The sequence below is a fragment of the Hippopotamus amphibius genome, chromosome 1 (assembly GCF_030028045.1).
Source record: "Hippopotamus amphibius kiboko isolate mHipAmp2 chromosome 1, mHipAmp2.hap2, whole genome shotgun sequence".
In the NCBI taxonomy this organism is placed as follows: domain Eukaryota; kingdom Metazoa; phylum Chordata; class Mammalia; order Artiodactyla; family Hippopotamidae; genus Hippopotamus; species Hippopotamus amphibius.
In genome coordinates this window covers 152,601,237-152,615,964 of record NC_080186.1, presented here as the reverse complement: position 1 = coordinate 152,615,964, position 14,728 = coordinate 152,601,237, and the positions used below count along the sequence as shown (strand labels likewise).

Here is a 14,728-nt window from a genome sequence, read left to right as displayed (position 1 = left end):
CGTCTTCGTGGAATCCATGTGTTCAGCAGTTGTGACATGCCCGGCCCTGTTCTAGGCGCTGGATGGCAACAGTGAACAAGACAAACAAGGTCCCCACTCCCATGGTTGGGCTAGAAGGGAGACAACAGACTGATAAACAAAGCAATAAACACTGTAATTACAGATTGGGAGGTACGCTGTGAAATTAATCACGTCATGACTAAAATGTCTGAAACAGTCATGTTTTGACTGGTGGGGAGGATGTATTTACATGGCCATCTGGGAGGGGCATCTTCAAGGAGCTGGGCTCCAAGGGATGAGAGGGACTAACCAAGCAAAGGTTTAGGAGGACAGAGGGGCAGAGGCAGGAAAGAGCCCTGTGAATTCAAGGTGCTGGGGGAGGGCATTCTTACACAGAGCTGAACCTAGGCCATCCTAGGGAACGTGCACAGTTCCCGTGACTGTACAGCAGTGCCCTGCTGTGGACCGTGGACCCGTGCTTTCCTCCCTGCCCTCTGTGGTGCAGAAGGGGGTGGCTGGAGAATCACTGGCCTTAACCTGTTCAGGAGGAAGCCTGTATAAACCAGAACCTAGTGGTTTTGCCCACAGGCTCACAGCTGGAGTTTCTCCAGCAAATCAGGGCCACTCTTGTGATAGTGGTGGCTTTAACATCCAATCACAGATGGCAGAGGAGGAAGGGAGGTTCCAGCTGGGCTTCCCCTCCCCCCTCCCCCTACTGGGCTGTTCTAGGGGCCTGGCACCAAGCGCATCTGAAGGTGACCTCTTGGTTACAGTGTCTACGCAGCACCCTGGCAAAACCAAGGATAACGGTGGCTCCAAGCCTTATGCCACTGTCCCATTGCTTTCCTCCCGGCCCACTCTCATCTGTAGTGACCTGGCCCCCAGTGCTCGCCTGTTACCATCTTCAGACCTCCCCCCCCACCAGAAAAAGTCACACTTAAAACAAAGATAGAAGCTACGCAGTGAGCAGTTACGTCGATAGTGATGGCTCCTTGCCCTGTCTCTGCCCAGTCTCTGCTCACTCCATTCAAGTAAACAGTTGCTTCCTTCGGGGCCACTTCCGCATGTGATGCTTAACAGCCCCGCCTCCCACAAGGCAGGTCCTCTGGGTTAGCGACCGTCATCGTCCTCTCTCCGACTCCAGCCCCAGCTGGTGTCGCTTGCTTAGCCAGGTGACATGGACTGGGGACGAGGACCCCATGGGAGCCCGACACCAAGGGGCTCTAGGAAGCCAGGCAGTGATGACAGGTCCCTCTGTGTCCCCCTCGGGCAGGGCGAAGGCCGCGTGGTATACGTTCGAAATCTCTCCAGCGACATGAGTTCCCGGGAACTGAAGAGGCGCTTCGAAGTGTTTGGTGAGATTGTGGAGTGCCAGGTGCTCACGAGAAGTAAGAGGTGAGTCAGGCTCTCGCAGGGGAGGGGAGCAGGGGGTGGGCGCAGAGGTTCCAGTACAGGGCTGGAAATATAAAAGATGCCCGAGAAGATTTGCAGAAGAAATCTACCACCAGCGCAGGAGGAGGAAGGACTAGTAACCATCGTGCAACCCAGTAACAGCAGCAAACACGTACTGACAGTGCACTGACGTGTGAGGCGATTTCCGTGCATTCTCTTACTTAAACTTGCCAACTTGCCGGTGACGTATGCAATCTTTCCATTGCTGTCCTTTCTGGGGAGCTCAGACAAGTTAACTGAGCGGCTGGTCAGTGGCAGAGCCCAGAACTGCAGCCCCTGTGGCAGCTTCTGTTTCTCCATCCTGGACCTGGTACAGGGCCGCAAAAAGCTCCTGGTGGCTGAAGGCACGCTTGCATTGCAGTCTTACTTCCCGCAACCCCCATGCTTCTCCATCCTCTGTTCCTCTGCAGCTGCAGCCCTGGTGTCTCACTCACCCAGGGAAGCAGTGTTCCATCTGTCAGGGGATCTGCAAGAATAGGTTGCGCAACTTAGATGTCAAAACTTTGTCAGTTTTGAAATAATTTAAAGTATCTGCCATTACACTTGCAAACTAAGTTTTTAAAATTGTAATTTAATAATAATTTTTTAAAACTTCAGTGAGAAAATAGTTTCTGCATAAGAATCATTACACATCTCACATCCCTTAGGTTGGCTACAGAAAATAAGTGAGAATGTGGAGAAGTTGGAACCCTTGTGCACTGTGGGTGGGAATGTGAAAGGTACAGCCACTGTGGAAAACGGTAGGGCATCTCCTTAAAAAAATTAAACATAGAGTTACTATTTGATCCAGCAATTCCTCTTCTGGGTATATAATCAAAAGAATTGGAAGCACGATCCTGAAGAGATATTTGCACATCCACGTCCATAGCACTGTTGTTCACGATAGCCAAGAGGTGAGAACAGCCCAAGTGTCTGCTGACAGATGAATGGATAAATGAAATGTATGTGCATGCAGTGGAATATTAGTCAGCCTTAAAAAGGGAAGGAATCAGTCCTGTCACATGCTACAGCATGGGTGAACCTTGAGGACATTATGCTGAGTGAAATAAGCCAGTCACAAAAAGACAAGTACTGTGTGATTCCACTTACATGAGGGATCTGAAGTAGTCAAATTCGTAGAAACGGAATGGTGGCGGCCAGGGGCTGGGAAAAGAGGGTATAGAGAGTTGTTTAATGGGTACAGAGTTTCAGTTTTGCAAGATGAAAAAGATCCATTGCACAATGTCTAAGTTAACACAATGTATACTTAACACAGCTGAACTGTACACCTAAAAATAATAAAAATGGTAAATTTTATGTGTTTTTATCATAATTTTTTTAAAAAGTCGTTACACAAATAGAACTGTTTGAAGTTCTCTGAGGTCTGCAGGATCTCAAATGAAGATAAGATGTAAAAACAAAGCAAGCAAATTCATCTCTAAGGAGAAAGGTGAATTTGTTAAGATTTAAAAAGCATACATGAGGGGCTTCCCTGGTGGCGCAGTGGTTAAGAATCTGCCTGCCAATCCAGGGACATGGACTCGATCCCGGGTCCGGGAAGATCCCACATGCTGCGGAGCAACTAAGCCCATGCGCCACAACTACTGAAGCCCATGTACCTAGAGCCCGTGCTCCGCAACAAGAGAAGCCACCACAATGGGAAACCAGTGCGCTGCCACAGAGCGTAGCCCCTGCTCACCGCCAGCTACAGAAAGCCCGCGTGCAGCAACGAAGACCCAACACAGCCCAAAACTAACTAACTAACTAAAATAAATATTTTTTTATAAGAAAGCACGCATGAATCTCAGACATTTAAAGAGTGAAAAGGGCTCCACCTTTAGCCTGGTTCAGAGAGGTGTCAGGAAACGTGATTCAGTTAAGTGTGTATGAGGCACCTGTTGTCAGTAGGCCTGTGCTGCGTGGCAGGATAGTATATCGCAGACAGCGAGGTCTTCTTGTTTGTGGAACTGATGAGTTGGGGGTAGAACTGACTTTAGGTCCCCCTTACCTTGGCATCTGTCTCAGGCAGGCTTCCCTCATGGTAGCAAAGTGGCTGTCTCCAGCTCTAAGCTTATCTCCTACTCAGGGAAGCAGGCGTGTCCTCACAGTTCCAGCAAAGAGCTGGGATGGAGTCTTTGGGGTTCTGCTTTGGGTGACAGGTTCATCCTCAAACAAATCACTGTGGCCAAGGAGGGCCACCATTGTGCCTTACCCTGGCACCTTGAGCCCAGCTGAGCACAGGGTGCTGTTGTGAGAGGAGGGGGAGTGGATGCTGAGCCCCATGAAGGATGAGATGTGTATGGAGTACCAGCGCTCTTAGGGAAGGGGAGGCCAAGTGAGCAGCCAAGAAGGGGTGGCTGAGGCTGGCTTTGAAGGGTGCACTGCTGGTAGGATGGGGGCGTAGGTGTGGCCGATTCTAGAAAATGGGAATCGTGAGGTCAATAGAGGGGCGTGTGAAGAGCATCCGCTTTCCTGGCGGGAGGCCCGAGGTTAATTCCCTGCTCTGACACCCGTCTTTGGGCAAACTGTGAACTCAGAGCTTGTTTCCTCATCCCGGAGGGGGAGATGACAGCAGTCCCCAGTCACGGGGGGTCTGAAGATGTGTGAGGCAATAGGTGGTGGCCAGCCCCGGGCAAACCTGCAGTAAATCGCCTGCTCTTGTTATTACTCCGTTGTGGAGGTGAGCCCAGTGAGTGTCATCATGTCTGTTTTATTTTTTTAATATTTATTTGGCTGCATCGGATCTTAGTTGCGGCATGCGGGATCTTTCATTGAGGCGTGTGGGCTCTAGAGCACGCAAGCTGAGTTGCCCCACGACACGTGGGATCTTAGTTCCCCGACCAGGGATTGAACCTGCGTCCCTGCATTGGAAGGCTGATTCTTTTTTTTTAATTAATTAATTCATTAATTAATTGGCTACCTTGGGTCTTCTTTGCTGCACACAGGCTTTCTCTAGTTGTGGTGAGTGGGGGCTACTCTTTGTTGTGGTGGGTGGACTTCTTATTGTAGTGGCTTCTCTTGTTGTGGAGCACGGGCTCCAGTAATTGCAGCACGCAGGCTCAGTAGTTGTGGCTTGCAGACTCTAGAGCGCAGGCTCAGCGGTTGTGGCACACGGGCCTAGCTGCTCCATGGCATGTGGGATCTTCCTGGAGCAGGGATTGAACCCATGTCCCCTGCGTGGGCAGGCAGATTCCCAAGCACTGCACCACCTAGGAAGTCCCAGAAGGCTGATTCTTAACCACTAGACCACCAGGGAAGTCCCTGTTATCATGTCTATTGAGGGGCCATGCGACACAGTTAGAGAGTCCTCGTGGCTTTCCGCTCCTCACCTAGTAGCAGGTGGTCTGACAGTGTCAGCTGACCTGGCCCAGTGACGTGGTCCCCTTGTCCTCTCCCCCCAGAGGTGAGAAGTACGGCTTCATCACCTACCGGTGTTCTGAGCACGCCGCCCTCTCTCTGAGGAATGGTGCCGCCCTGCGGAAGCGCAGCGAGCCCTCCTTGCAGCTGAGCTACGGGGGGCTCCAGCACTTCTGCTGGCCCCGCTACACCGACTACGGTGAGTACGCAGGCCCTGTGTGTCCCAGTCAGACCCAAAGTGTCAGGGGCAGTGACCTCCTTTATTGAAACCTAAAGCCCCCTCTGGACACGGCTCCACACCCAGGCTCCCCTGTGCTGGTGGGTATACTTTGGCAGCCACTTGGCCTGGAGGCTGCCCTCTTGTTTTACTTCTGGCTTCTGGTCCATCTTGTCCTGTAGGGTAGCAGTCCCCTGGGTAGCTGGGACTGCTCCCCAGAGATGAAGCCTCTTGTGGCCTCTTGGAAGGTCCAGTCCCGTGTTCACAGTCAGCGGGCAGGACCGTGGCTACCGTCTCTTTGACCTCACAGGGCCAGGAGCTGCCCTGTCCCCTTGAGGGGCATCCATGGTGGCCCCGACAGGCAGCAGCCTTGTCTGTTAATGGGCCACAGTGAAACAGTATTGTCACCAGGCCCTCACCATCTGGGGACAAGGCGGTGAAGAAGGACAAAGTGCAATCAGGAGAGAGCTCTTTGTAGGGGAGAGGCTGCTGCAGCCTCCGCAGTGCGGGGCTGAACCTGGAGGTTCCCGGCCAGGCAGTGCCCCTGACTGCGTGTGCCCCGTGGGGACCCAGGTCCCTGGCCGTGCACCGAGGGATTCGTAGTTTCGTTGGCTGCCTGATGCGACCTCCGCACTGGTTTCCCAATGGGCAAGAACCTGTTGGGGGACGTAGGATTAGAGGCTGTCAGAAGTGGAAAGGAGCTCTGGGGGGCTCTGGTGCAGGCCTCCCTATCCTACAACCAGGGCGGCCGAGGCCCTGAGACACTGCTGACACGGCAGAGGTGTCCCAGCAGGACGGCAGAGCCGCTGCCCTCTGCCCAGTGCTCTCTGAGGCCTCGGGCCGCACCCGCTCCCTGGGGCTGGCCCTGGTGGCAGACTTTCTGGCTGGTTGGCCTTTCTGAGTTGCTTACCCTCTCACTGACTCCACCCCCGCCCAGATTCTAATTCAGAAGAGGCCCTGCCTGCATCAGTGAAAACCAAGTACGAAGCCATGGATTTTGACAGCTTACTGAAGGAGGCCCAGCAGAGCCTGCACTGATAACAGCCTTAACCTTCGAGGAATACCTCAATACCTCAGACAAGGCCCTTCCAATATGTTTACGTTTTCAAAGAAAATAAGTATATGAGAAGGAGAGAAAGCGAGCGCGTGAGAGAGAGAGAGAGAGAGAATGAGAGAGAGAGAGAGACTCGGAACTGCGGTCCTTTTAAAAAAAAATCAATGTTTACATTGAACAAAGCTGCTTCTGTCTGTGAGTTTCCATGGTGTTGATGTTCCACTGCCACGTTAGCGTCCTCGCTTCCGCCGGGGTGTCCTGGGTGCACTCCAGACGCTGGGTCCGTCACCCACCTCCCCTTCCTCCCCAACCGACGTCCCCTCGTAGACGTGCCGCTGTGTTCACCGTACCATTTCTTGTCTCTAGTGTGTGATGATGAAGTTGTTACTCGTGAATAGAATCAGGATTATAAACTCATTTGTAATTGAAGAAAAAAAAGTATATCCTTAAAACAATGTATTTATGGCTCAGAGGTACTGTACCTGGGGTTACTGTATTGCTTCCTTGATTTTTTAACTATGCACTGTCGTGAGGTGTTTGCCACTGAGCTGCACTGCTCCCTTTGCCAGAACACCCCAAAGGTGCTGGGTGGCCAGGAGCCTGGTTGCCGGGGAGGTGTGGCATACAGCCACACACAGGAGCGGTGGAGAGAGGCTTCTGGGCCTCTTCTGCCGAGCGCTGCCTTGTCTCTCCTTGAGCAAGTATGGGTCCATGTACAGTCAGAGCCCTCACCTGGTGCCCAGCTCACGCTTAAGAGTTTGTGCCTGGCCGTGAGCACTCAGATCCTCACGGACCTTGGAAGGAAGGTGGGGTGAGCTGCGTTATTCCCATTTTCCAGGTGAGGCAGGCAGTACCCCAAGAGGTGAAATGACTTGCCCAGGGTCCCACGAACCAGTGAGACTACAGAACAGCGGCCCAGCCCAGGCCTGTCCTGGGGTAAAGAGGCAAAGTTCCAAGGACTGGTAGAGGTGGGTTCAGCTAAAAAGGACTACAGGCTAGACACTTCCAGGCTCATATGGGGAGGTGGGTGGTAAGTCAGTGGCTGCCTTATCAGCATTGGGCAAGCTCAGGCTCTGGCGCCAGTCTTGATCCAAGGGGTCCCGTGGTTTGCTTATAACTGTGGACACGCCATCAGAGCTTCAGGGACACGCCATCAGAGCTTCAGTGGCACACCTGGAGTGACACAGAGAAGTGATCTGGGAAGCCACCAGCCCATCCTCCTTCAGCTTGACTTCCCTTTTCCTCATCTGTAAAATTGTTTTGGTGGCATGGGGCAGGGGGAGCAAGAGGGAGACATGGGGGATGGGAACAGATAAGACAATCTCCAAGCTCCTTTCTGACTTAGAAAACATTCTCGTTGGGGTTTACTTTAAAATTTGTGTTCTTGGGTGATGTCAAAGCCATGCCCAGCTTGAATGTTCTGCGGGTGTCTTAGGGGCCATCTGTGAGGGAGAGCATAGCCGGGCAGGATAAGAGCACATTGCTTCTGCTTCAGACAGAGCAGCTCCAACTTGGTCTCTTTCACACATCAGGGTCCCTTGGGAAATTCTTGTATTTAAAAGAAAAGAAAAGAAAAGAAAAGAAAAGAAAAAAGGTCCTGCTGCTTAAAAAAAGTCTGAACTTGACTCGTTTAACTAAACAAGGTGATTTAATTTACTATTAATGCCAGGCCTAGTTCTTTGGTAATGGGTAGTTATGGGGTTGGGGTTGGTTGGTTGGTTGGTTGGTTTTTAAGATTCTTAATTACCTCAGTAGGTTAACTGGGCTGATGAACCTCTCCTGAGAGGTGAGCATACTCCAAGCCCGCAGGGAAGGTTGGAGGAGACAGGCATTAAATGGAACAGGGAGTCTGAGTTCCTATATATCAAGTCACTTCACCTCTCTGGGCCCCAACTTTTTTTTTCTGTGAAATGGGCTGAGGGGGAGAATTAGGCAAGCTGATCTCTAAGGTCCCTGACAGCTCTGATAGTTGTAGCTTCTCCTAAGGTGGTATCTAGCAAATACGTAGCACATAGGCCACTACTCCCTTGTTCTTGGCCAGTAGCAGACATAACTAATCAACCACAGCACTCATGTTCTTTGAGCTTTGTCACGCTATTAGAATCCTCAACACAGTGCTCTGAGCAGCTATTACTAGTTGATCAGAGTTTAACCTATTTGACATCGTGGTCTAATCTTTGAACGGTGTCTGTTATACAGAACTAACTGGTGGCTGGGTTTCATGCTGGCCCATCCCTGTCATGTCCTGATCTATGAGAGAAAATTCCCCTAAAGCCATTCCTTGGCACAGGGCTCCCAATACTACTCGGACACAGTCCCACTTGGGGGTGGGGGCCAAGGGGAATAGTAGACAGGAACGTGTTTGGGGAAGGCAGGATTTATGAGGATGGACCAAAAAGGGGACTTTGCAAAGCACGGACCTGAACATTCTAAATTCCTTTTATAGCTGTTCACTGCCTAGCATACAGTAGGCACACAATAAATGGTTATGGAATAGAATGGAATGGAATAGAATTTTAAGCTACCTGATACCTCCCCTAAATCCTGATTCGCACCAAGAAGTAAACTGAGATTTCATCCCGTGGAAACCGATAGAAAAGAACTCTATGTCCAGAGCCTGGAGGGCTGGGTTCAGTCCTGGCTCTGCCCAGAACTAACTTTGTGACTTTGATAAGTCACTGAGTCCCTTCCTCTCCCTGAGCCTTGGTGTGCTAGGAGTTGGACTAGATGATCTCTAAGGCCCTCCTATTTGCTTCTTCCTTGATTGCACTAGGCCAAAGGTTCTACCATGGGCAGATGGTACCTTACGGTAAAGAAATGCAGATTTTTAGTGAAAGGCAAGTCTCTCCCCTCTTCTGGGTCAGCAGAAGCTGTCCTTTCACTTCAGATTACTACAAGACACTTGAAGGTAGTTAGACATTGGCCCTTGAGCAGAGCAGAGATCTGAGTGTAGTACTGGGATGTGATATGCCTAAGGTCGGGGCTGGGGCCTGCTGATGGGAGAGGGTGCCTGCCAAGGGCATCAAGCATTTCTTCTCACCATCCCATACATAAAATACTACAAGTTCTAAAATTGACCAACCCTGCAGACAACCTCCATCCGAAAGACTCATTCGGTGCTGTGTATTATTTACCAAGGAGACTGGAAGTTCTCTCCAGGAAAACTAGTCAACCTCGGTCTCTTTCCCACCAAATTAAGGAAGTAACCCAGAGGGAGCAGCTGCTGTTGGCAACCATCTCACTGTAGCTCTGTCCTAGTATTTGCTCTCGATCATGTTTACATGTGATTGCCATAAAAGCTTACAGTAGACTGTGTTGGTAGCCGCCCACACAAGGCAGGTTGTACTGTCCATCTCTGTGCCGTGCTGGTGTTTTCCAAATATGTCTGATCTAAACACTAAGTGGAATTCTTCCATCTCCTTCCTCAGTCGGTACAAGGCTGAATCAGAATCCTCACTCTCGGGGGCTCTGGTTACCGAAGGAAAATGCATCAAAGAGGTAAAGAATATGAGTGGATGGAGTGCAGCTAAGGCCCCAATCCCCCTTCCCCCATCACGCTTTGTCCCCCAGCCAGAACACTTTTTTGAGACACAAAACACCCATCTGGTGTCTGCATCTGCTGTGAGTTCTCACAGCCTTGCCTGTCGAATGTGCTCAGGAGAGAGGCAGGGCTTTGGGGTCTCCAAGGTGGGAGAAGGAAAGGATGAAGGCTCTGAGCTGCAAAGACTCAGTACCCAGGTCCTGAAGTGGGAAGAGACGCAATAAGAAGGAATCTTTCTTGCCTAAAGCCTGTGCTTGTTGATGTTCAGAGAGTGATTTCTTCTAGGCATATGCAATATGCATGCTGAGGGGGCAGGGAAGGTATGACAGTGCAGTCCTCCTGCATGGACAGCTTGGAACCCGATCCCAGGCCTCGGGTTCAGTTGAAATGACAGCTGAGCCTGCAGCTTGAGAGATGGGACATCCCAACTGTGAAGCAGAATCAACCCCAAAAGATTTGTTGATCTGACTCATGTCAAAATTGCAGTATTTTCTTACCTTTTGAGATTTAGCAGTTGTCCTCAGATACAAACCAAGGAAAGAAATTGAATGTACAGTAGCAAATAAAGTGAACCTAATGGTTTCAATGGCCAAAGAAGAGGGATCCTTCCCATTGGGGCAGAAGGAAACCTGTTAGTGCTTATGTGCAATATGTTTAAGCTGGTCCCCAAGTCCCTGAGATGTTTGCACACATAGATGGGCTCCAGAGCTGTCTGCTGAGTCCAGGAGTACAGGGTAAATGGAGGGAGAGCTTGGGAGCTGGGAAACCCTCATGCATAGAGATGCCCGTGGTCCAAAACAGACATGGGGTGGAGGGCCAATGGGAGCCAGCTGTAGAACATCCAGGAAGTAGGCAGAGGCTGACTTTGCATTGAACCAATAAAAGCACTTTGAGAAAACCACAGCACTCAGCCTGGCTCCATGTTTCTACACTGGCAAATATGGATCTCCGTGGGCTGTGTGAGGTATCCTCCTAGGGACTGGGACAGAGATCAGAAAAGGGCTGGTGAGGGAGGAGACAGTAGAGATACCCCCCTAGACATCAGTCGCAGAAGAGCCCATCCTAAGGCCAGCCCTAAAAATGCAGTGGTGCTTTTCCATCTTGGTACCTATTTTTGTTAAAAAAAAAAAAAAGGAAAAAAGGAAAGAAAAAAGAAAGAAAACAAAACTGAAAACAGCACAGCTGATTGAAATGGGTTTGCAGAGTAAGTCATTTATCTATAAGCCATCTCAAAGTGAGAAACCCAAAGTTTCTTACTTACTATGTGATCTTGGGCCTCTGTTTCCTCATTTACAAATGGGAATATTGGATGGAATTGGCACTAAGGTCCCTTTTGCCTCTGATAGGCTCAGATTCCCATCCTGGAGCATGTGGAATCCATCGCTAACCCATGAAACCGATTCCATTCTCTGCCTGTGCCCAGCTCTTGTCCTGGGGGGAGAGTTCTCTGCAAGGTAACCAACCGGCAGTGGATTCAAGCCCACGTGGTCCTGGCCGAGTTACCGTATACGAGGAGGCCAGCTCCCCAGGACATATCTAAGCCATAGTTTCTGGTGGGGGTGGTGAGAAGTTAAACCCGAGCTTGGCTAGGTGGCAATGTCCAATCTCACATTAGCCTCTTCAATCATCCCCACCGAACAGCTTTCAATCTGAATGTTGTGACCACTTGGCTGTTTCTCTCTTGCTCTCAGACAATACTAGCAATACACTTGTTTTTTCAAAACAGCTTAACTTAGGCACTTTTCACACATTTCTTTCAAATGATTGTAAAACATATGGGGCGACAGGAGGCACGGATCACACTGCGTATGTTTAGGGCAGCTTTTGTTTTTTTGTTTCTTTAATGGTATAGCAGCGGTGACTGAGGCTTCAAGACTCGGGGACAGATTTTCGGATACTCCGTTTCATCAGAATGCCTTGCACATTCAGAAGCAGCACAGAAATCCAACTGACCAAACCAGGGGCTCGGAAAATAGGGTTTTGTAGGTGGTCAGTCCCTGGGCTGTGCAACAACGCCTCAAAAGGGCGTTGCTAGAACCCCCTCTGTGCTGTACGTTTTGTCAGGATCCTCCAAGCCTCCTTTTTCACTTTGCCAGCCTTGCTCCTGGGTGACTTTTGAAGGCATTGGTCAGCTTCCACCTCAGCACTCTGCCTTATCAATGTCTGGTCGCCATCTAGTGGCCAAAGACTATATCCACCAGCTAGCCAGATGGAAGGCAAATAAATCCTTTTGGCCACCTTGCTGTCCAGCACCAACTTTGGGAATGGAGTGCAAGGACATGAGCGAACTGTCTGTGTGTTGAGAGCGCAGTGTAACACCAGTCGGAAGCCCCAGAAGCAACCATGCAGACTGAGAAGTAATACACTAGCTATCCGGTGGGCAGTGGAGACAGAAGTGGACCCTGTGCCCAGGTGCCCAGGAGGGGTTTACTATAACTGCAATACAGGCAGCCCAGCTGCTGACCTTGTTAAGTGAACCTCTGCTCTGTGGCCCCCACTGGACCCTCAGGACAAGCAGAGAGGTTGAGTGAGAGGATTCTGTGGGGGGCCTAGCCATGGCCTTTGATATGATCCACTGAATAGCCAAACAGATTTTGTTTGTTTGTTTTTTGTATTTTGTATTTAAAAATCTTGTCAAATGTTTTTGTGTTAGGAATAAAAAGTCATAAACTACTCCCAACTTTGTTTCTTGAAGAATGTTCTGATTCCAATGGAAAGAGGTTGGAAATCTCAAGGGGTGTGCACTCAGGGTGGTCAGTGGACCAGGGAAGTAGACCACTTGGATTTCCAAAAGGTTTCTGGGGAAGATAACCATCCAGGAGTCTGGCTCGGTGCAGTCTGCTCCGGAAATTCACAGCCACCCCCTTCACCTCCTTGTGCCATGGTATTAGCATTGGCTTGGAGCATTTGCTTCTTCCAGAGGCAGCTGCTAATGTTGAAACCAACACAAGATTCCTCTCCCAACCCCAAGTTTCTAAAGAAACAGTGTCTGTAGCTAGCCTTAATTGACTGGGCAAGGTGGTCCCTATGGTCCCTTCCAGCATTTCCAAGTCTTGGACTCAAATTCTTTTCTCTTGGTGTGACCATGCAGCCTAGAGAATTCTGAGCAATAGGAAGCCAGGGCTTTCCCTGGCTCTGTGACAGGGTCAAACCAGGGAATGGCTAACCTTGTGAGGTTTGGGCATCCCCAGGGGTACTACCGTAGGGGGCATTATTTATTAGGAAGCTCAACAAGGTAACTACAGCCTGGGGTGTGTGAGCGCAAGGCTGTGTGTGTGTGTGTGTGTGTGTGTGTGTGTCTGCACATGTGCACACCTGTGTGTGTGTGTGTGTGTCTGCACGTGTGCACGCCTGTGTGTGTGTGTGTGTGGAATTACATTGATGCATTTCTTGAGAAAGGTGCAAGAATTTCACCTACACAGAGGGACACATCTGCTTTGTTATTTATAATAGAAAGCTAAATTTTAATTTTTTAAAGGACACTGCTAATGATTGAGAATCAAGTTTTTAGTTTTGCTATTTTTTTTAATTGGTAGAGGATTTTTTATATATTTTTTCCATTTTGTTGGGTTGTGTCCTTATTTATATAAATACTTTATCCGTGAGCGGCAAGGAAGAAGACTTCTTTGCTTTTAATTATTGTGGTTGTCATTGTTCCCATTTTATTTCTGGTGTGATTTATCTGTCTTACCTTCTAAATGAGAAAATGTTTTCCTGTATTTGTACATTGTCAGATTCTATAGTTTCATAGATAATTTAACCAAATTGCTCTATGTATTATTATTCCGTGAGTATAAAGTTCTATTTTAACGTCTGTAAATAGTTCAGAACTGGCTTCTTTTCTCAAACTCCCACTGTGGAGTTCTTGTTTACATCACAAAAACTGTAGAATCTCTATGCTCATGTACTGTAAATAGTGAAGTGATCTGCTTATAAATAAACTTAACAAATACACTATGGAGATTAAAAAGAAAATACCACTCACAGCCCTGCCCAGGTGTGTCTTTCTTTACTGGTCCTACGTGCTCGTTGAGGGTCGCGCTGGCTACCAACTGGGGAAAGGATTCTAGTTTCAGTATCGTCTCTCAGAGAAGACCCTGGTCCAGACGTGCCCCTCCAAAACTTTCGGAGCTCACTTGTCCTTTCTTCATAAAACTTTTCGTGGATCCCGATGAATGATTCAGACTTGCCTCACATAACATTGTTCCGTTACAGCCTTTTGCCAGTATGACTTTTATAAAGCTATACCACCTTCTGAACAAGGACTCCCTTGTTTTGGTATATCAGCTTCTTCACACCAGCACACGAAATACATGTACTAAAAGAGATGTCTTGACATTTAGTTTCAGGCACTGAAAAACACCAATTGATAACTATGAAACAGTTTCTGGTCAGAGGATATGGAAAACAGACTTGAATTGAGTGCCACCTCTGGGTGAACTTGAAACATTTTCCTTTGCGCACTTACTCCCAGCGAGAGCAGTGAGGAGTAGCATCTTTCAAGGCTTTCCGTCGTGGATGTGTGTGCTGTTGTCGAGGAGTTGTCCTGTATTGGGTTGAGATGGCCAGGCCTTAACACCTAGCCTGATCGATCACTGGGTGCAGGCCACCACCCTTGGGCAAACTGTCTCCTTGCGGATGAGGTCATCCCCAAAGGGGCTGACCCAGGGCTGGCGGCTGACAGGGCTCATTACTGCTGGGACCCGTCTTCGGTAAAGGGTCTCTGCAGCTCATTACAGCATCTGCCACAACTGGATATTAGGGGTTCATGTGTTGCATGTGATCAGGATGTGGTTATGTTAGAAAATGCGTCATGTCTTTAAAGATGTGTAATGGAGGAGTAAATGATATGTCTGGAATTTGCTTTTACATAGTTCAGCTAGGAAAAAAATGAAAGGACAGACGAGGCAAATGTGGCAAAAATCTCGATATTAGAATCTGGGTGATGGGTAGGTGGGGATTCATTGTATAATTCTCTCCTTTTGAGAATGATTGCAAATTTGTGTACCATAAAATGAAAGTATAAGAACAAAAATGACTCCAAGTAAGCAGGGGAGTCTGGCACTACTGTTTAATTGAGTCTATGAAAGCTAAAATGTTGGTTGTAGCTCAGTAAAAAGTTCTCACA

At 49.0% G+C, this 14,728-nt stretch overlaps 1 protein-coding gene across 3 annotated transcripts in view; it reads left to right on the top strand.

Moving 5' to 3' along the window:
- PPARGC1B (PPARG coactivator 1 beta) overlaps positions 1 to 14,728 on the top strand; it is a 116,420-nt gene that overhangs the window by 97,879 nt on the left and 3,813 nt on the right. For 2 of the 3 annotated variants that reach the window (XR_009053148.1, XR_009053149.1), the window contains exons 10-11: positions 1,274 to 1,395; positions 4,833 to 4,987. Coding sequence is in view for 1 of the 3 variants with exons in the window: in XM_057731234.1 (XP_057587217.1) it covers positions 1,274 to 1,395; positions 4,833 to 4,987; positions 5,943 to 6,043 (378 nt within the window). In the remaining 2 variants the exon portion in view is untranslated. Of the gene's footprint in view, positions 1 to 1,273; positions 1,396 to 4,832; positions 4,988 to 5,942; positions 13,576 to 14,728 lie in introns of those variants that run through there. The other variant, XM_057731234.1, reaches the window with a different exon arrangement.